Genomic DNA, 22,719 nt, shown 5'->3' on the forward strand with positions numbered 1-22,719 from the left:
CCTGCATAATTTCTCCTATTTTTCCTTTGATGTATGTTTACAAGGTCCCACTGAGGACCACTTTGAGTAACTCTTTATATAGATATCTCTTATCTTTAAAAATGCAACTCCTTGACTTTCAAGATTTTTTTCTAAGGGTAAAGCACATACATTCCATAATGTTTGTGCTAGTTGGTTCCAGATGCTCTAGCTTACGCCTCCTCTTTTCTAACAAATGTTTTCCCTTTACTCTCAGTAGTAAAAGGAATGTTTCTCCCTTTTCAACCATTGTCTTTGGCTAAAACGCAAAAAAGAAACTTATCATTAGCATATGGTGGAAAAAAATTACTGCATGCATCCCTCAGGCACTGCTCATTAAAAGAATACACAGAAATGGCTCAAGTGTGGGTAATGTAATTGGTGTGTAACTCACTATTCCCTGAATATGTACTTTCCCCTTGCAGTACAAAAATTGAGAAGTATTTGCCGTGTTCAGAGGATGTAAGCATATGGAGTTCAAGAAAGCAAGCCTTGAAACAAAGGAACATGCTTGAAGCACCAAGTGCAGAGGAATTAAATGTTACTTGTTAGCCAGTGACAGGAAATATGCAACCCACAGCCATCACCACAGCAGAAAGAAGGATTGTTAAGAGCGTACACGTCCCTAATGGAAGCTAAATACAAATTAGAGCTAATATGTATGTCTTACATTGGGCATCACAGTCAGAATGGTTTTAATCACTGAGCTCCAGGACATTTTGGACTAAAATAAAAGTTTTTCAGTTAAAACGGTATATTGAAACCAATTAATGTCTGATACACAGCCAGTGAATGCTTATAAAAATACTTCACCAGGAAAAATAGTGCTGCATCCAAGTCTTGGAAAGAACAGCTTATAGAGTCTTTTTGTTTCAAAATGCATTCATTCGTTATGAATAACCTTGGGGTCCAAGATCATAATTGCAGTCTTGTCTAAAGACCCTTGAGCCTCCTTTACAAACAAAGCAGGAATTTGGATACTGTTCTGTGCTCCAGGTGTAATTTGGACCAGCCACTTTAGGGCTGACCTTTTAAAGACACCAGTTTGCTGTGTGACTCTCTTCAGAACATCTTGGAACAAACATCTAAGTAATCAGGAATCTAAACTTAATGAACTTTTACGAAAAATTGACATTTTACGCTCCTTATCCCCTTAAGCCACTGGGGAAAAGACTTACAGTTCTATGTAAATCACTATTGCATTTGTCCTGGGTAAAAATGGGACCTCTCTGTGTGTATACTGATTTCTTAGAACAATATAAGGCCTTTGCAGAAGCATTCAGTCTCAAGGTGTTGGTCTTCATTGGCCCACATGTCCCAATCATTCAAAACCAGTTCTTCATCTGAGTTTCCCTTCTAAGGGAATTTTTAAAGTCTGTGACTGAAAACTGTGTATGAATTAATAGGAAACTTCCCTGTCTTGAAATGGCCCCATCCAAAGTGATCACCGATACGTTTTGTCTCAACTTTGTGACTTCACTGAAGACATATAGCTAATTGTACTAAAACCTTGTCATCTGTCCAGGTCCTTATCTTAGCCTGTATGTTCTTATCTTAGCCTTATGTTCCCACAGTACCGCTCCTTTCATTGCCTTCTCAGTTGAATAAAAATACGCAATTTTAAAAAAGACCATCACTTACTAGAAAACATAATACTAGTTCCCTCACGCAAGAGGCAAATTGTGAAAACTTTGATTTGTGAAGGCCAAAGAGGTAATTATGTTGATGGAGGCTTAGATGGCATGCATGCCAAAGAGTAAGAACAATCCCTTCTTGTACTCAGAATTGTGGATCTGTTACTGAGATGGTTCTTCGAAGTTGTAGCAGTGGTAAGAATTCTTCAAAATAGAAATCTATAGATCAAGGATGTAATAAATGCATGTGTTGGCATTTAGGTTCTAACTGATTAGTCCTGTCTAACCTGATTTCTTATGTGCTTTCTGTTCAATTTTAGGCACCAAAGGAAGAAACAAAGGGGAATTTACAAATCTTCAAGGTGTAGCTGCATCTACAAATGGAAAAATATTAATAGCAGACAGTAACAACCAGTGTGTGCAGGTATGAGGGAGGATATGCCACTTGCAGTATTTTTCTTTTTCTCCCCGCCCCCACACCTCTGCCTTCTTTGTACTCCAGGAAAGATACATTTTGTACAATGCAAGCAGATATAGAAAATACAGAGGAAGCTCAACTTGTTAATCATCCATTATCATTCGATCTTCTTGACCTGCAGCTATCTTTTTCAGATCTACACTATATCTAGTATGTATATCAGAGTTTATTTCCCTTCCTTATGATGTTTGGCAATGAATGAAGAAAACAAGTGGTGCAATAAGCTGGAAAAATGCCTCTTTGTAAATATCATTTTACACTGTAAATTTATCACTCTGTGTTTCCAAATATAAATCTAGGGCAAGGTGCCACACATATCATTTCTTACGCAAATACAAATACAAAAATAAACATGTAGATGTCATTTTCAAATGCCTTTAGTCTACTTAATTGACTTTTCTGTCTGATATCGTGATCAAATCTTTTCTGTGGTAGCACCCCTGACACCCACGATTTCTTGGCTTCTTTTAACCTGTGTGAAAATCAAGCTGTGTTTTTTCTTTTGCTTGCCATGTATCTTTTTTACCATTAACAATTTGTCATCACTCTTCAGGCTGCCCATGTGGTAGCAATGAACAAGGCAGTGGTGTGTGGCTTCTTCAGTATGTTAGAACCAGCAAGCCACATGCAGTAAGAATATGTTTCCAGGCCTTTTCAAAGAGCCAGAGTCAAATATTCATCAGCAGTGAAAGATTTGACAAAGACCCTCTCACACTTTTTAATTTGCAGCCACTTCAGAGGAACTTCAGTGTCTAATTACCTGGCTTGGGGATACAACCAGTGGACTGACTTTTGCGTGGCTAAAACATCTCTCAGGAAATGGCCTAGTACTTATCCCTAAGTCAAATAATTAAATTTTGAAATTCTCTTTTAGCTTCTATCTTTTCTACAGACTTAGCATTTGACTGTGGCTGAGTCACTCAGTGCCTCAGTTTCCTCATTTCTAATAGGGGAATAATACCACTTCCTTCCACCTGAGAGGGACATTGTGAAGCTTTATTCACTTATGTTTGTAAACTACTTTAAGATCACTGAAGAAACGGTGCAATGTAAGTGCAGAGAACTTCTTTATTTTGAAATTAGGGTCCAGGTGGAAGCCTCTTCTGAAATTAGGCGTAACACTTTCAAATATGGACCATGTAAAAGTGCTTAATGTTCCTGACTATAGTGTTCATTAGTGACTTGCTAAAATCTAAGCTCCAAGAAATAGATGATGTTATTATGCAGACTTAATTTTAAAATGAATGTTTTCTGTTACAGATATTTTCCAATGATGGTCAGTTCAAAAGCCGTTTTGGCATACGAGGAAGGTCTCCCGGCCAGTTGCAGCGGCCAACAGGAGTGGCTGTGCATCCCAGTGGTGATATCATTATCGCAGATTATGATAACAAATGGGTTAGCATATTCTCATCAGACGGAAAATTTAAGGTACAAGTTACCATGTGAACTCTCCTGAGCTTTCTCCATCTTACAAAGGAATGCAAAGTAATATGGGTTTTTTTGTCAAGAAACTACATAGTTTGGTTGTAACTGTGGTTGTAAGTCCAAATTCCATTGTTGTGATGTGGAAATGCATGACACAGCCCTGCTGTATAATTAATAGGAAGATGTCACAGCTGTGATGCTAACGTTATACCAAATAGAGACAATATGTTCCATTTTACAGTTCTGCGTACTAGGTGCTTGGATGCTTTTCATAACTTATAATCAAGGATAGCTAATGTAATCAAGTCCAGTTGGACTAGCTCAACAACCTTCATATCATTAGTATTCTGATTATACAGAAAGGTGTGTGCATATATGTATATACACACAGACAGACATAAAAACTTATGAGAAGGACATGAGGCTCTTCAGTGGCATATGGAGGAGAAAAATAAGGTAGCAGACTGATGATGACTTCCTCTGTTTTACTCCATATGTATTAGCAAATCAAGAGTATAACTCATGTATGATCCTGTTGGTAATAAATGCAACCCAGAATGTTGTTCCAATGCTACAGCATAGACAGGAGTGTTTTAGGTGGGGTGATGTGAACTGGAAAAAACTGAAAGGCAGTAATAATGTCTTCGGTCTCAGAAATCAGAAGTTCTGAGAAAAGTGCACCTCTTATTTTCATAGTAACTTTGATCCCTTTTAATAAGAGTAAAATAAGAAGGCAGCTACTACACTACGCTGATGCTTGCCAACGTGCAATATTTATTTTGCTTGGGTCCAGGTGCAATTCCAGAGGGAATTAAAGATTGCCTCCATTTGGTGCTGTTCTCTGAATGCATGTTACTGAGTCTGGCGATGCATGCTAGAAATAGCCACCTATAGCAGAGGTTAGCAGTACACATGTGGTGGGTTGACCCTGGCTGAGGGCCAGGTGCCCACCAGAGCCGCTCTATCACTCCCCTCTTTCATTAGACAGGGGAGAAAAGGTACAATGGAAAAAAAAACTTACGGGTCGAGATAAGGACAGGGAGAGATCATTCTCTAATTATCATCACGAGCAAAACAGACCAAACTTAGAGAGGGAATTCATCTTATTTATTACTAAGCAAAACAGAGTAGAGGAATGAGAAATAAAACCAAATCTTAAAAACACCTCCCCCCACCCCTCCCATCTTCCCGGGCTCAACTTCACTCCCGGCTTCAACCTCCGCCCCCCCCAGCGGCACAGGGGGACGGGGAGTGGGGGTTACGGTCAGTTCATCACGTGGTGTTTCTGCCGCTTCTTCATCCCCAGGGGGAGGACTCATTGTTCCCCCGCTCCAGCGTGGGGTCCCTCTCACGGGAGACAGTCCTTCACGGCCTTCTCCAACGTGAGTCTCCTCCACGGGGTGCAGACCTTCAGGAGCAAACTGCTCCAGCGTGGGTCCCCCACGGGGTCACAAGTCCTGTCAGCAAACCTGCTCTGGCGTGGGCTCCTCTCTCCACGGATCCACAGGTCCTGCCAGGAGCTTGCTCCAGCGCGGGCTTCCCACGGGGTCACAGCCTCCTTCAGGTGTCTCCACCTGCTCCGGCGTGGGGTCCTCCACGGGCTGCAGGTGGAATCGCTACACCCCCTCATCCTCCCTCCATGGGCTGCAGGGGGACAGCCTGCCTCACCATGGTCTTCACCACGGGCTGCAGGGGAATCTTGCTCCGGCGCCTGGAGCACCTCCTCCCCCTCCTTCTTCACTGACCTTGGTGTCTGCAGATGTTCTTACATCTTCCCACTCCTCTCTCTGGCTGCAAAAGCGCTCTCTAACTGTTTTTTCTCTTTCTTAAATATGTTATCACAGAGGCGCTGATTGGCTTGGCCTTGGCCAGCGGCGGGTCCGTCTTGGAGCCGGCTGGCATTGGCTCTGTCAGACACAGGGGAAGCTTCTAGCAGCTTCTCACAGAAGCCACCCCTGTAGCCCCCCCGCTACCAAAACCTTGCCACACAAAACCAACACAACACACCATTCAGCGAGGTAAAGAACCTGCAGGGAAATTTCTACTATAGTTACTTAGTTCTAGAGTCCCGCATTGGAGAGGAATGGCCTGTTTGGCTAATTTTGTGGCAGCCTAGTGACCAAAAAGCTCAGGTGCTGAGCTGCTTACATGTGCACCAAGAAACGGCCTTCCTTTGAGTAGTCTTTGCAAAATGACAGATGCTATAGCAAATAGCAAATTGTGCTTGCATGGTGCCCAGTGACCTCCATCTGGGAAACAGACGTGTGTATGCTCTTAAAAGTATCCAGATCCTGTGTAGACTTAAAGCTAAAATAAAACAATACTAATATGCAATGCAAGTGTTAAAAAAATATAAATTACTTGCATTTGCAGAATATGTGATTTTGCTTGTCAAGTAGTTTTGAAAATGTACAGTTACACAGGAAAACCTTGGGTTTGGCTGAAGTCCTTGAATGAAATGAAGACACCAAAACAAAACCAAAGAAAGATGTAATTTAGTTAAGAATCCAAATTCTCTGAGTAACCTAAGTGTGTTTTAAATAATTATTAACATCTTTAATGTGAACTGGCTGGATCTGGACACAGAGCATGGAGGGCTTGTTTTCCTTCCTTCTCAAGACATGCTGTAAATCCAGCATTTCAGATGGTGCCAGCTCTGGAGGAAAAAGCCATGGCTCTGGAGGAGCCAGGACCCTGTGTGCTATACACTACCAGCAGGGAGACAGGTATTGAAAAAAAATGAATTATTAAGGTAGTTCCTCTGACGTGGAGCCTAGCTTTGCTTTTAGTCAATGTTTTTGTTGGATTGCAAGACCTATGTAAAGTTGGCAATGCTTGGGTGGTTAATGCATCAGACTTTATAGTTCTTGGGAGCAGACTGATAAAATGAGAGAAGAAACATCAATGATATAAAATACTATTTTTAGATTGAATGCAACAGGCTATATTTATCCAAGAAAGATATATGAATGTTTGTAGAAGCATTTTATATACGGAGGGCAGGCATAATCATACAGTTGAAGCACAGGACATGGATATAACAGATCTAGCCTGTGGGAATCTGGGCAAAGCTGTGTAATTTCTTGTGTGTTGTCAATGGTAACTTTTTGTCCCAGTTTCACCCCAGCCGATAACTAAACTAAGCACCACACAGCTGCCCACTCAGCCCTTCCTCCCCAAGGGGATGGGGAGGAGAATGGGAAAAAAATCTTTGTGGGTTGACATAAAGACAGTTTAATGAGAGGAAGCTAATAATAAATACAAATATATGTAAATATGTAAATATAAATATAAAACAAGTGATGCACATATGCAATTGCTCACCACCTGCAGAACCCCCCTCCCCCAATGCCCAGTCTGCTTCCAAGCAGTGATCCCACCTCCCAGCTCACTTCCCCAGTTATATAGGGAGCATGATGTTCCATTGCAGGGAATATCCGTCTGGCCAGCTGTCCTGGCTGTGCTCTCCCAGCTTCTTGTGCACCTGGCAGGGCGTGAGAAGCTGAAAAGTCCTCGACTTAGTGTAGGGACTACAACTACTTAGCAACAACTAGAAACATCAGTGTGTTATCATCAACATTATTCTCATCCTAAATCCAAAACACAGCACTATACCAGCTACTAGAAGGAAAATTAACTCTATCTCAGCTGAAACCAGGACATTCTTACAACGGCTTTGTCAGATTAAATTGGACAACACTTGCTAAGATCCACAGAGAGATAGATAAAGGGATAATGGTGTTTCCCTTCAAAGGACTGTGCCTGCAAGTCATTGTATAGATTCTCTGATGCAGGTGATCTGCTAGTTGTTAACTCAGCATTATCAGGGGGCTGTTTTGAACTTAATCTAATTATTTTTATTGTTGTTCCCTTCTTTATTTATTTACACTTCCTCTCTCATAGCAGCATTTTAAATAGTCGTGTGAGCTGGAAGGCAAATTTCCCCTGGAGCCAGGCCCAGGCATCTCCCTGATGGCAGCACTGGGCTGACTCACCCCAGCAACCTCCACAGCTAGGCAGGAAAGTGTCACCTTCCTCAGTCGCTGGTAGCAACAGAGACAGAGCTCCATTTACTCAAGGCTGTAGAACTTGCATAATGCAGAGATGGACAAACCCTAGTCTAAGGTTACACCAAAACACAAGTCTCTTAAAATGTGAAAGACTGTATTATCCTGTGAACAATAAAGACTCACATACGGTCTTACGTATTGGGGCTCCTGTTTCTGGCTATGCCATGGGTCTCAGAGGTAACTAGTGATCTTCCATGTCACTTCCCAGTGCTTTATTTTCCTCATTTATAAAAGGCAGATAACAGTGCTGCCTTCCTTGGTAAATTACTCTGAAATTGCTTAAGAAAAGTGTTAGAGAAGACATACTGCTAGGATAAGGAGAGAACGCATGCTGAAGCAGCAGTATCAGCTTCTGTACCGGCGGTGGTATCCAAACCTAGTGAAGGAACTGGAGAACAGAGCCAAGAGAACGATCTTCGTCCTCTGAGGAGAGAATTACTTTCTTTCTAGTCTTGAAGGGTTTCATCTAAGATAGCTTGTTATCAGCCAAACAGGGCTGCAAGTCAAGATCAAGTTTAGATGAGTGGGAAAAGATGAAACATTTTCTCTGTCAGACTTTTATATTTTCTTGTCTCATTAGAAGAATTAAGAAGGGAGCTGCTTGAAGCTGGTTGCACGTTCAGATAGGAATAGTACTGTGAAGTGTGGTTAAGTGGTCACAGTTGAATTCAGACAGTCACATGAATGATAAATCCATTTATTGTGGAACATTGCAATGTGTGACAAAGCTGTATCTCTGTATTAGGGAAGTTCTCAAACAGGAAAAGAAGGTATGGTGAAGGTCTGTAAAATAATTTCTGACAATTGTGAACCTTTCAGACAGCAGCAAGATTGGTGGAGTTAAACATAAAGCCCTAACACACCTACTTCTACAGTGGAAAGGTCTTTACAAATTTTTATATAGGCTAGCTGATTTTTTTACCTCTAGGAATATCCCACAGTAGAATATTTTCCACCCGGGTAGGGTGACTTTATAAACACATATTTGAAAAACAGTCTAAATTCATAAGAGCCTATAAAATAAGGGACATAATGTCCTTGACTGAATTCAATTAAACACATTATTTGTATTAAGGGTTCAGATGATTCATTATACTGTATTCATTTCTAATGGCAGAAAAGTCTGAAAATACTTCCATTCATACACTTAACAGGAGTGAGTGGGTTTCATAATGTTCTGTTCTAAATAATCAAACCTATAATTCTAAGAAACCTTCTGAAATAAAAATATATAAAGCATATGTTCAGCCAGACCCAGTAATGTGTCATCAGCATATTTTGATCTAAACTGGAAACAGAGATTTTTAGTAAAAAGCACTGCAAATTCTAGCTGGGAGTAATTTATTGCTGCCTGCAAATTATATTTTAAATCCTGGCCCAAGAATAGTGATTTTTATTACTCTTCTCAGCACTGAGTGCCCATTAATGTAGTACGTGATTTATTCATGATTTTTTTTCATATGCATTTATATGGGCAGGAAGACACTGTACTCATGAGTCTGAGTCATTTTTCCATAGGAATACTGGAAAGATGGTAAGGAGGTGGTGCAATGCACAAGCAGACACACAGGCATCCCAGAGGAAAGAAGGGAATATGATTTAATCACCCCAAAGGAAATAAATCTACTGATTTGCATTTGGTTTATGGTTTTGCTGCTTTGTTGTTATGCAGACCTGAATACATTTTTGTAGGTCTGCTCATATCTTTCCCCTGGTGAACACAAAGTAATTTTTAATAGTTTTCCCTGGGGATATTTTCTCATGATTTAATTGGGTGGGTTTTGCCTAAATATTTAGCAATTTATAAAAGCATATGTACCTGAACATAAAACAGACACATGATCATTGCATGTTGGCTAAGTATAGTCTTGATGCTGCAAGATTTACTCCCTGGAGTTTTCTTTATTTGAGACTGAAAGAGGCTGTGTAGTGGTGACTTTGTACCAGACAGCCTTAAGGGAACCTAGAGGGCTTTCTTTTGGGATGGCTCCTGTTTTTACCTGCAACCCCACCCATGTGAATGTACCATGGAATAGGAGCCAAGGGGCTTACTAAGGGTAGTTGAGCTCCTTCAGATACTAACATGGTTGTTTGCTTTGAAAATATTAGGGAATTGAGAGAAATGAGTTAGGTAATGGAGCTTCTCCATGCCCTGAAATCTGTCCCACCTTGATAGTTAGTCACAGACTAACAGAGCTTCAGCTTCTCACCACTTGCAGGAGGGAGGGCAGAGGGGCAGAGAAGTCAGAAGCACCGCTTGTTCTAGGTGGCAATCTGTTCCACCCTGCAAAGGCAATGAGGTGAAAAATGGTCTTGTTTCACAAAGATGATAAATATCTTAGTATCTACTTCATTTAAATTCCAATGGAAAGAGGAAATTATGTTCTCCACCAAACAGATGGACCTCAGTTTGTAGGATGTGTCTGTCACAAATTACTACAGGATCTGAAAGTTCTGGGATCCATCATTTTCACACAGCCTATTCGGTGGATTGCCTGTCCAGCACAGTAAAGGCCAGCAGGAGACCAGACTTTTGGAACCAACCTGGATAACTGCTTCCAAATCTGTCCATTGTTTAAAAAAACCCAACCAAAACCAGAAAGCAAGTTGCTGCATTCCAGTAACAAAACCCTCAAACAATTAGGTGGTATTTTTATAACCTTTTTTAACTGAAAGGTCAAAATTCAGCTGACTTTATGTAGATTAAACCAGTTTCTAGAATCTCTTCCTGAAAAAACAGCAGTATGGTGAGAAATGTGAAATGGGTTGCGAGGTGATCCTAGAATCTTCTAGGGTATATGCCCAGGTAGCTCATGGGTTCTTTGAAGGCTTTGCCTCAATTTATGCTTGCTCTGGGCTAGATGGGATGCTATTGCTTGATCCCCTCCTAAAGAATGTTTGTAACATTTTCTGATTTGACAGCTCTCTAGGCTTTCCACATAATTCACTGTGTGTGAGATCCACCTCATCTCCACCAAAGGTTTTTCCACTGATACAATATGGAATATTGTATACATTTCCCCTCCTGTTGCTGATTATGCTGGCAGATGTTTTTGGTAGTCACAAGGCCTATTTAAAATGATGGAAATAATTTTATTTACCTAAGACAGGAGCAAGGTTTGATTTGTTTAGTGTTTCAAAGATTACTTTATTTGCTGTTTGGCAGCACGATCCTATCTCCTTTGCAGGTTTCAGCTGGCACTTCATATGCGTAAGCAGCAAGTGAAGTAATCTCATGTGGATCTGGTGGAAGATACAGAGCTTTAGCTCTGCTCAAATTCTTTCCAAGAGCACTCAGAAGCTGCATGGTGTCTCATTCGCCCAAGAAAGGCAACAGAGGACATCATAGCCTGCATCCCACCCAGCTCTGATGCTCCATGAGTGAGCTCTGACTGCTTTGATGTAGCAGGCAGTGGTAAAGGCATGTTTCCCCATCCATAGCCAGGTGGTCATTGGACTCAGGAATAGTATGCAATAGGAAGGAGGCAGAAGTCCTTTATGTTTGCCTGCCTGTCCTGCTGGTACACTACTGCTGGCTATACAGCCATTTGTGATGGTTTCTGACAGGTGCTGTCATTTATCAAGACACACCAATCTGATGATTGTGTTTCTCATGAGTTGTGTTATTTGGACTCAGTTGCTGAGGTGGCAGATTTTCCACTCTAGAAAGGACATACAGAAAGCAGTCTTTTATTTTCAGCTGAAGAAAAAATTATGAAGTACACAGTAAGAGCTGATAAAAACAATCACTTCCCTCTGGGAAACTTTTGATCACAAAAATGTCTCTCTGTCCCGCTGTGTGCCTGTAATACAATCTTTGAACTGTACTGAGTTATTTCTATCATGCTGACATATTTTCCTGTTTTGTGTTTTCCCTTTTAGGCCAAAATCGGGTCTGGAAAGCTTATGGGCCCTAAAGGTGTTTCAGTGGATCGTAATGGACACATCATTGTAGTGGACAATAAAGCATGCTGTGTCTTCATCTTCCAGCCGAATGGGAAAATAGTCACCAGGTTCGGTAGTCGAGGAAATGGTGACAAGCAGTTTGCAGGTACACTTGATGGTAATATGTAAATCCCCTCTTCTTGCCTCTTCTGCTCACATTTGCATGATGTTTGAGCATGTTGAAGACGCTATATCCTACTCATTTTTTCCCGGGGGAAAAAGGTTCTACTACACATAGAGCTACTATTCACTTCACCATTTGTTTAATTGGTCAGGAAGACTGCAACATCTGTTCCGCAAATGTAGCTGTAACCAGATTGTTTTATCTACCTTTCTGTGCCTGGAAGCATTTCAGATCAGTGACCCAAGATAGACTGATCTTAACTAGCGTTTTATAAATGCTTTGTAATATCCACACTCAGCTGTTCACAATCATCAACTCAAACACCGCGCTTTGTGTTTCCAGTGATCAGATACACATTAACCAATGCCCTAAGTGGTATCTTCCCATTAGAAAATGAGTATAATGCAATAGTGTTTAGACTGAGATCAGGAAAGACACAGTTATGCAAACGGAAAATGCCAGTTTGGGGAAATTGCCACTTACAGTCTACTGACAGCTTGCACATGGTGTCTTTCAATTAGAACATGCAATTAAGTTTAAAAAAAACCATCCACCCTGATATATTTTAAGTGAATAGCTGTACTTTCAAAATTTGAAATTAAGATGCCAAATTACATATGCAGGTCATTTTGCAGGTTTTGGGTCACTCTGAATAAATAGCTATAGATTGGTCTGATGTTCTGACTGGTTCACAGCACAGGAGAGAAAAAGCATCAATGGTATAACTGCTTTTATTTTACTTGAGATGTCTTGCAATATCTTATGGCACAACTGCCATATATAATTTACGAGAGTTTTGGCTCTAACATAGCTAAGTGTCACCAGAATATTCTGAGTATGTCCAGTTTCTTTCATTTTAAAATCTGTAAGAATATTTCCTGAAAATAAGTGTGCAAATACTCTTAACAGTGTATTTGGGAAATGTATCGCCTCTTCTTGGTGGCAGGCTACAGAAAAGAAGTGAATTGTCATTACTCGAATGTTTTCAGTGTAAAGGTTTTCACCCTTTTTATAGTTTACACTGATGTACTGTGAAAATTGAAACTGAGTTCTGATTAATACCTCAAAATAGCACCAAGTATTTTGATTCAGGTACTTGCCTGTTTTTTGCATTTGTTTTTTATTCAAGTCTGCACACATAGTTCAATACACAAAGTAAAGTAAAAAAATGCACTTTTTTCCCTAACAGTGTTCTTCTAAGTAACTTTTGTATTTATCCTAAAACTTGTTTGCTTGAATGTTTGTAGAAAGTGAGCACAGAAAAGCAGAGAAGATTTCAATTAAGACTTTACATGAACATTTTTAAGAACTATTTTCAATGTATACACAACTTTATGCCCAAATACACAAAAAACATGTTTTGTCTTGTTAATAAGCACATAAATATCTACATAGTAATCTGTATATGAGAGGGGAAGGAGTGGACAATGCTTATTGATAACACTGGCTGACAACTGGTTGAAAAAGAAATTATTTATGTTTACAAAAAGGCATGCTGAGCTTTTTCAAACATAAGATGTAATTACTCTTGATTTGAAATTAATATTCCCAATTTGACTATTATTGCTCAGAAGCCAAATATAATATTCTGGTAGGCTGAATTTTTTTTTTTTTTAATTTAAGCAAACATTTTGTTTTAGTGGTATTATTGTTTTTATTTTTTTTTTCTTCCTTTGCATTGCAGGTCCTCATTTTGCAGCTGTAAACAGCAACAATGAAATTATCATTACAGATTTTCATAATCATTCTGTCAAGGTACTGTCAATTAATGGCAACTTGGAAAGCTTTTTATTTTATCATGGTACTTTCTTGGGGAAAATAACGTATTGTTTAAAACAAAGCAATTGCAATCTGTATGATGTCTGATGTAAGGACTGCGCATTCAGAGACCTCTGCATGCAGTGCATTGCTTAATGGAGATACAATCTGTTGCCTTTGGTGCCACTATAATGTTTTCCTAATTCAATTGCTTAAACATAAGTTGTACCTGAGATAAATAATATCAACTTAGTTATTTTTATTAGCTCTCTGCCAAACCTGTTCTTCACCCTATGTTCTTTCCTATTTTAAGTAAGTCTGGTAACTGCTTTTGAATTTCCCAGTAAAAGCTTCCCACATTTCTAGTTGAATAAAATTATAATGAAGTAAAGATACCTGACAACCTAATTCCATACCTATAAGCTTTAAGATTACTGGATCCATCTACAACCCAATACTCTTAACAACTGTGCAACACTTATCATCGGTTCTCATCCAGTACCTCCTCCCTGGGCAGAACTGGCCACTGTCCTTACAGCCATGGGGAGTCCTGACCCGTGGCCTGTTAAACAGTCATGGGAAGATACGGTGCTATATTCGTTTGTCCCAATAATAAACCAAAACAAGGATACATGTTGGGATGTCATGTGATCGAAAATGTCTATGAAGGAGCTACAGGCCACTTCAGAAATTACTCACCTGTACGTGTTTGTTTTCAGGCAGTGACATCCCCCTTCAGTCACTTTCTGTGCTTTTTCCCTCCCTCAACACGCAGCAGCAGCAGGAGGAGGACACGGGCAGCAGAACACTGTCCCACCCAGGTTCTCAGGCGATGTGTGCCGGTACCACACACCGGTGAAATCTCAGGGATTTCACCTAATGGCTGCCTGTTCTGACTGAACCCTCAGTCCAGTTCTTCAGTGTTCAAAACTGAAATGATAAATCTTACACATTCACCTGAAATAGGAAATCGTTGTCTGAGCCTAGACATGCTCATGCCCTGAGCAGTGCTGAATCATCTAGTTTTTGAATAGCGACCTTGCTCTTGTATCCTTTGGGAATAGAGAGGAAGTAGCAACTCATGTGGTTTGGATTACAACAAAGCAACCAAGAGGGCTGCAGGAGCCCTAAAGCAGATCATTTACGTGGTTTAGCAGCAGGAGGCCTATGACTCCATAAATTACCCCTCTACCAGCAGGGCTTGCCCTGGTAACAGGAATGCCTGCAGAGAGTTAACAAGAAGGACAAACTAAAATGAAAAAAAGCAAGGGAAGAGATGTAAGAAGTGTGGCATCTTAGCAAATTTATAATTACTGCATTCCTAATGAGCACAGAGCATTCCCGTCTGTCTCTGGTGTGACTCAATGGGATAAAAATGTTATTTGTTACAATTTGGTACTAAGTGGAAAAGATTCTTATTTTTGTAGCATTCTCTAAATCTGTAAAATAGTTGTTGACACTTTAGAGATTAAGTTATAATCTGGATGGTGCTGTTATCTTTTGTTAGATAGTGGGGAAAGAGCAGAAAGTAAATTTTGTTTTAAATAATAAATACATTTATAAATAAATAAATAAAGTTCACTCTTATGGGTGCCAAAGCCTCTTCCTACCACCAGTGTCTTGAATTAAACACCCTCAGCAACATTATCCTCCTTCCTCCATTAACCTTCAAGTGTGTTCCTTCCTTCAGGCATCTTCTGTGGAAAATCCTACTCAATGTAGACTTCTCTCTCATTCGGTCACTCACATCCCCATTTTAACCTGGGAAGGAGAACAATGCATCTTTGCTGGGTTTTTTTATTAGTTGGCTTTCTACTTTCTTTAATCATCTGAGGCACTAACCTGGTACTTCATTAATTTCCTCTCCCAAATGCTTTTTCTCTGTTCACTGTGCGTATCTGAGAATAGGAAGATTTCCTCACATCTTTCACCTTCTTAATACTTCAGTGTGCACTTGTCACTTGTCAGGTCTTTGCATTTTCTTGTGCAAACCACAGCCGATTTCTAAGAATGCTGTTGGATCTTGTGGGTCCAAGATGCACCAAAATAGAGAGAGATGGCTACAGTACTATGTAAATGACACATCCTGCGTCTCACTTGGTCCCATTGGTGCATCCAGGTCACTGACAGAATAGTCATTGATCGGTTCCATCTTTCTGCTGTCTGAACCTGTTACCATCACAGAGAATTCAGTTGCTGAACTGTCTATACAGAGAGCAGCATGCCATGATTCTCAATATGTGTTCGATTATGGAAGTCAGAGAAGAGTGCATCTGCTCAGTTGTGTTTCTGTAGGACTGACTCCCAGTGCTGTATCTGCACTCAGCTCTTCTTAATTCAAGACGCACAAGCTGCAGAAGGGTTCCTGGGGCCCTCCACCTCTGAGTCAGAGCTGAATCAGGTCTTAAGTGAGAAGGGAAATACTGTATGGTGTAATGGAGCTGGAGGGAGAGATGGGCACCTTTTGTCCAGTCTTCAGTGTGTGTGTGCGCGCGTAGAGGGGGTGTTCCGGGGAACTCTTCAATTCCTAGTATTGTTAACAGGTGAACTAATAGTACTAGATTACCAATATTTGATATGATGCCATATTCAGGTTTTTGTTTTAACCCATACAGGTATTTAACCAAGAGGGAGAATTCATACTGAAGTTTGGATCAAATGGAGAAGGAAATGGGCAATTTAATGCACCAACTGGAGTAGCTGTAGATTCTAATGGAAATATTATCGTAGCAGATTGGGGAAACAGCCGAATACAGGTAGGGATTTCTGTACTTCAAAGGTGCTTGATTAGGAAAACTAATGGATTGATAACTGGCCACTGAAGTCTTCAGACTTCCCAAGAAACAGGATAGCAGCATTAGAAGTGATGTGGTTTCTAGCACAGCCTTTTACATGCCTCATTGCTGGTCTGTCCAATTCTAGAACTGGTGGTATCAGATCATGGACTTTGCAGTGTGACTGCTAGCAACTCTGATGGTTACCAAAGCTTTTGTCTCCAAATAGTTCCCCAAAAGCTATTTGATAACTTAGGAGACTTGTGAGCATTGCTGAGATGATAGTCATTTATAATCACTGTAACAGAGGACTGGAGACACGGTGGGAAATATGAAAAGCAAATGATCTACGTAGACCCTGAGGCAAATGCAGCAGGTTTTCATCGTCTTTTTTAAATGTTGAGAATATATTCTGCTTTTAAGTTATGAGAGCTGCACTCTTTTTATCTTTCAAGTGCTAATCACAAAGTCATCTTATTTACCAAAGAATATCTAATAAATAACTAAGTGCATGTATTATTTTCACTGAATATAAAAAATGAGGGAGCTGCTTAGGAGTTGTTCTCAGGAAGCACTGTCATCAGCGTAAACAAATTCCTGGTTTTCTCTGTGTGGGAACCTAAGAATCATGCTAGCCACAACAGTGGCATTTGTTAGGAAAACAAGGTGTTGGTTGAGTTCCTGATTGAGTTTGATTTATTGTAGTTGGCTATTTTTGGAACAAGGAACAGCTGAGGTGCTATTATTATTATTTGCACGTTTAATTTTTGCCAAAGATCCTGGCAGCTTTAATTAGTTCTTTTTAATAAGAAAATATATTTGTATAGAAACTTGTGTATTATGAGAGTAACAAATCAGATTCTGCCCTTGCTTATTCTAGTGTATGTCAACTGTTTCAGAAATGAGAAGTATAATGGTATAACTGAGAAGAGACTTGTGTCTGCTATTTTTTATTCATAACATTTATTCTGTGCTTTCTCACCCTCAAAGGTTTTTGATGGAAGTGGATCATTTTTATCCTACATTAACACCTCTGCTGACCCACTTTATGGTCCCCAAGGTCTGGCCCTTACTTCAGATGGCCATGTTGTAGTTGCAGACTCTGGAAATCACTGCTTCAAGGTCTATCGATATTTACAGTAGCAATGAGTTCTGGAACTGGATAATTGTCTCCACTCTTAAGAAAAGACTGGTCCTAGAGATCCAATGCAGGATATCTCCTACGTTAAGTTCATTGTTAATAATGAAGGAGTCTCTTATGGACTTCTCGTTTTAATTTCCAAACTTACCTTGTTTACATAGGACTTGCACCTCTTATGTTTCTCACTGAACTTTTTGTTGTAAGGGTTAATACACAAAATTCTTGTTAACTGAATTCATAAAGACAATGTGATATTAAACACAAACTGCAACTTACAGAACTGGAATTAACTAATTAGGCAAAAATGAAAAAAATTTGGGAAAAGTCCCCAAAGCTTTTTGAAGACTGTGAAGGGTAGCTCCTGCGCAGCTTCCAAATTTGAAGAAGTATCATTGTTATGCATTATTTAACCCAGAGGTGATCCTGGGAATCTTCTAGATCTCATTATCATGGTAGGTATTACACTTTTAACATTCTTCAGTCTTACTATCTATAACAAGTAGGTCCTTTTAGTATAAGCTTAAGTCTCACAAAATCCATCTAGCTCTAACCGTCAGACCTAACACAGCTCATCGTTTAGCACTATGAGAATCAATGCAAATTCCCTCCTCATGTGGGATTAATGAAGGATTGTTTCATGTGCTTGTTTTTCACTCTTCCTCTTGCTCAGTGTGCTGGAAGGACTTTGCAGAGACCTGACATTTCTAAAGCTCTGCAAAAACTTAATTGTAGTGATACATTAGCGAGAGCTGAATTTCTGTATAACAACAGACCTTTTGACGCCAAACTAGTTCATTAGGATCAGGGTTATTACAATGTCAACTCAATTAACCTCATGTGTGCCACTCTTTCGTATGTGTTCATTGCCATATTTCCTTAAGGCAACTCATTGTATTAACCAATAAAATAAAATGCAGCATCACACAGGACAGAAAGCCAGAGAGGTACCCCTGTGGAGGACCTACATTATACAACCAAAGGAACTGTGGTAAACAGAGGTTGTATAGGAAAGCCAAGGGTTACCAAAGCTATTTGTTTTTACATGAGAAAAAATATGTTACAAATAAGAATGAATTTGAACCAATTCCTGAAGTCCTTCATCAAAGGGAATTTTGTTAGAGGACAAAATAAGGACTGTGAGATTTGTTCCGATTTGTTTGTTTGTATGTATGTATGTATGACTGATTGACACAAAAATTTAAAAAAAAGTACATGTAGGCTATTTCAGCAAACTGGAACATATGTATGCCATTTGACAATGGCAATACTCTGAAAAATGTCCCTCCTCCTTCCTGCTGGATCTCTCTACTGTGTTCTTTGTTGAAGTATTAATTTAATTGGACATGCTTACAATCACATGACTTGATTCTGGTTTTAATATTATTTTTTTTTTAAGTGTGAACTGTCCTTTTTAAAGTAGCATTGGCTTTATTCTTATTTCTAAATCCAGTGGTCAAAGGATGAATTGCTACCATAGCCTAATATAGACAGAGTGGTGCTCACTCTTAAACCTCGTTTGAGGAGCTGGTGAGCTTGCTGCCAATGCCTACAATAGCCTGGGAAGTACTGTATGTCTTTCCTCATTTTTAGGGCCTTGAAACAAAAGGGTATTGGGTCAGGAACAAGGGAGTATTTTAAGCATATTTGCAAAATGGAAAGATATCTTTGTTAAATTACTCGTTATAAGTATTTGTCTTATTTCTAAAAGGTTAAGGTTGTTGTTTCAATGAATTTGAGAAAAACTAATGGTTTTTTTGTAAAGATGCATTTGACTTGTAAAAATGCAGACCCCAAGGTTCTTAAATGTGGAGTTTGTCTGGTTTTTAATTACTGTTTCTTAAAGGTATTTCCTCTTCTTTTCCTTGTTTATTTTTTGCACATAGAGCCAATTTACAAATTCTTGTGCAAAGATAAGTTTCCTTATTTCATTGGAATAAATATTTTGTGTATAAGGCTTAAGATTTGGACTGTATAATGCAGCGAAGAAACTGGTGGCAACATTTCTGAAATGTTAAAACTCAAGTTTGTTATTACCAAGAGAACAAATTATCCTCTGCTTCAAGTGAGTTTGTCCTAAAATTCTAAAGACGATATCTCAGTCATTACACAATAAACTGTCCTATCAAAATTTAACAAAGTTGTAGGTCAAATTTTCTGATGATCAAGTAATTTCCTTCTAAGTGTCCTTATCAGCAACCTTGTGGCAAATAAACAATTTCCGACATTGGAATGCCCTTAAATGGCGAATTTATCAATGAAGAAAAGGTACGCAGCATTTTAACTGTATTTATTAACAAAGAGAAGAGGTTGCACAGGTTCTTTGAGATAAAAACTTAAAATGATAAATGTGCTGTTGCTGTCAGTTATGGATAATCTTAATCAAATCTAGTTCCAAATTTGGATTTTTATAATAACATTTTACTAAACTTGCATGGTTTCCACTCAGGAAACATTGCCAAATCCTCTGTTGCCAGGAACTCTGAGAAGCACAGAAATAAGACCCTAATCTATATATCAGAACATGTACTTAAGACCGTACTATTCCATGTATACACTTTTCTTCAAAAGATTTTCAATCCCTTTGCCTCAATATTGTTTACCAGGATTTTATATAACCTATGTCAACCCAGTGCATCCTGATGAAATATGGAATTCTGCACACAACCCCCTTACAACCCAGCTAACAGCTCTGAGGGGTGATGTGGATTTTTTTCTTAAGATTGAATAGTCTTTCGGGTTCTCAGACATTATCACCAGGGCAGCACTTTCTCCACCCGAAAAATGTCACTAATTTGGAGTTCCTTCTGACAGCAAATACTGCCAACTACTATTTCAAATTCAGTGGCATAGGGCATTCCCTTCCAAGGTCTGACCTTATCTGCCTGGCACTGGGAAGCTGAGAAACGCATTGCTTTTAAGGTGTGCTTCTGAAGCCAACTTAGCTAAACTGCTTGGCTTACAAACCTTACAAAGAGCAACCAAAGCAGAAATTCTGTTCTAAAAAACTGGCAGATTTCTTTTCTCATCCAATTAAGTGAACATCAAAATTGCACTACTTGATTTGTCGAGTTGTTAGCATTTATTAAAGGCTTTATAGGCATTCTGCTGCCAGATTTCAGGTATAACCAAATGTTCCCTTGACTTCCCTGGAATGCTAATTGACGAGCAGCACAGCATGAATGGTGAAAGTATGTGCTTCATTTAACTAATCTTCAACTCAAAAGTAATCTCAAAAGGTTATCAGATCTTGTGTAACTTAGAGCATTTTAGGACAAACTAGCCAACTGTATTTTCAGTGTTTTGTGAATAGAATAAAAGGATCTGTTCAGATAAATCCAATATAAACAGTAGGGGATTTTTACATAGGCTAAGCCAGCAGCTATGTAGCTGAAAAGGAAAATGGTTTAGGCAAGCATTCGCCTTATGTAGATGGAGAGTTATTTATTAGTAAATGCTCTTCTGTTCTGTAAAAGCTAGAAGGCTTTCAATTTTATGTCAATATTTTTTATAACTAAGGATCTAGTGTTGCCATAATGAGAACTATAAGTGCCCAATATGTTGTGTTTGTTACAAAGAAATGACTTTCGGTTGTGGGTGACAGCTGGTTATGAAATCATGATGTACATTGAAAATTTTCTTCAAGAATTATAAGCAGTGATTGTTTTGGCCTGTTTGTGGAGAGCGCGCGAAAGGTGTTTGTGCTACGGGGTAGGAAGATTCCTAACGGGTTGTGTTATTTCTGATGAATGTACAGCACTTTGGTTGATGTTTGTGAGCAACACGGCCTTAACCCTGACACTTTTGCTTTGGCTTTCTGACATGGGAATGTTCCCTAAGCTGCACAGTGTATGGCAGTACCCCTGTTAGAAATCTCTACCAGTTGATACGCTGCAGCTTTCCAGTTCTAGGAGTGAGTTTGTCTTTTTTTCTTTATTTTTTTTAAAGTTTTTGTACATTCCATCTTTGTAAGCCAATCTCGTATGTTTTGTGTACACGTAAGCCTTGCACTCTCCTGACACTCACAATGAAATATTCTCCTCACTTTATTTTTTTTTGTTCTTGTTTTTGTTTTTTTTTTAAATCCCTGTGAGGCTAAGTACAAAATTTATCTCCTTAAGGTCAAGGATGAAAGATGCGCATCAAAGTGTTTGTGTGTGTGTGTGTGTAGTTTTAGCTTCCTGTGTGCCACGGTATTCTTGATGCTTTAGCCGATGATTAAAAAAAAATTACTCTGTCTTGGAAATGTAGGAAAACCAGAGTCAAATGTGTACCTTTACCACGCACAAAAAATTCAAATAATAAAAATAAAGCTTGTTTCCTCTGTTATTTTCATGGTTGAGGATTTATTTTTCATATGTCTCATACTCACTATCCCTAAAAATAGCCCCATAATGCAGGAAGATGAGTAATTTTTTCCAAAAGGAAACCCTGACACCACAGGTCACAAGCCAAGAAACCTGTGATTGTTTCACGGCTGTTAAGCTTTTGTGTAGACAGAGAGGAAAGAGGGACTTGGGTTCTTCTTGGGAAGAAGGTGGGGAATTGGAGCTTCCTTGTCTTCTCCCTTCCTTCTTTGGTTCAGTCATCAAAATTAACATTTTCATTGGTGGCAGTAAGATTATGAGTTGTAAGCTTTTCCATTTGCATCATGAAAGTATAAAGTACCTTTCAGCTATGCTGTGCTATAATCTTTCAAGGGTGTGCTGCAGAAAAACAAATACAAATTATTGTAGAAAACCAGAAAATTTGCCTTAGGAGTTCACTCTGACTCCTTTCCTGTAAGAACAAATTTTCAGCTCAAGTTAACTTTCATTTTACATAGTACATATGTTGTCTTGGTTGCTGGTGAATTCTCCAAACCTGAATCCTTTGAGAACTCGACGTGATTGGGAACTCGCTCACGAAGAAAGAGAGAATCTTCAGACGCACCATTTGGCTTGAAAACAATCTCACTGGAGGGGATGAGAGAGGTCAGACTCGGTGATGTGTGTTTGCTTGGTGGCAGGACACTCAGAAGTGAGCTGAAATACAAAGCAGCCATCCTTTTTCATGGATCTTGTCCTCAAACCCTCTAAAGGAATCCATATTTTATTCTTTCCTGCAAGTCACGGGGAATGTCAGCAGCCACGTTTTGAGGCCTTTTTTATCCTGAACTCAAACTTACTGCAACATAATGGATCAGTTTGGGTTTTCTTTGACAGTCTTCAGATGAATATATGTCCAGAAAATATAGTCTTGGTGTGAATGTACTGGAGTATATTGTCTATGTGCCCTGAAGTTCACGTGCTCACAAGAGGCTTTATTTGGCTGCCAGCTAAAAAAACCCCACAGCTTGAAGCAGAGCAGTGTGGG

The 22,719-nt window shown here is 39.4% G+C and overlaps 1 protein-coding gene across 9 annotated transcripts in view; it reads left to right on the forward strand.

Moving 5' to 3' along the window:
* Positions 1-21,693, forward strand: part of TRIM2 (tripartite motif containing 2) — a 131,400-nt gene extending 109,707 nt beyond the window's left edge. For all 9 annotated transcript variants that reach the window (XM_075751722.1, XM_075751729.1, XM_075751730.1 and 6 more), the window contains 6 exons: positions 1,973-2,076; positions 3,391-3,558; positions 11,508-11,676; positions 13,379-13,449; positions 16,068-16,208; positions 17,217-21,693. In XM_075751722.1, coding sequence (XP_075607837.1) covers positions 1,973-2,076; positions 3,391-3,558; positions 11,508-11,676; positions 13,379-13,449; positions 16,068-16,208; positions 17,217-17,369 — 806 coding nt within the window. In that variant the 3' untranslated portion in view covers positions 17,370-21,693. The remainder of the gene's footprint in view (positions 1-1,972; positions 2,077-3,390; positions 3,559-11,507; positions 11,677-13,378; positions 13,450-16,067; positions 16,209-17,216) is intronic.
* The last annotated feature ends 1,026 nt before the right edge of the window (positions 21,694-22,719 follow it).

The sequence above is a fragment of the Balearica regulorum genome, chromosome 4 (genome assembly GCF_011004875.1).
Source record: "Balearica regulorum gibbericeps isolate bBalReg1 chromosome 4, bBalReg1.pri, whole genome shotgun sequence".
Classification (NCBI taxonomy): domain Eukaryota; kingdom Metazoa; phylum Chordata; class Aves; order Gruiformes; family Gruidae; genus Balearica; species Balearica regulorum.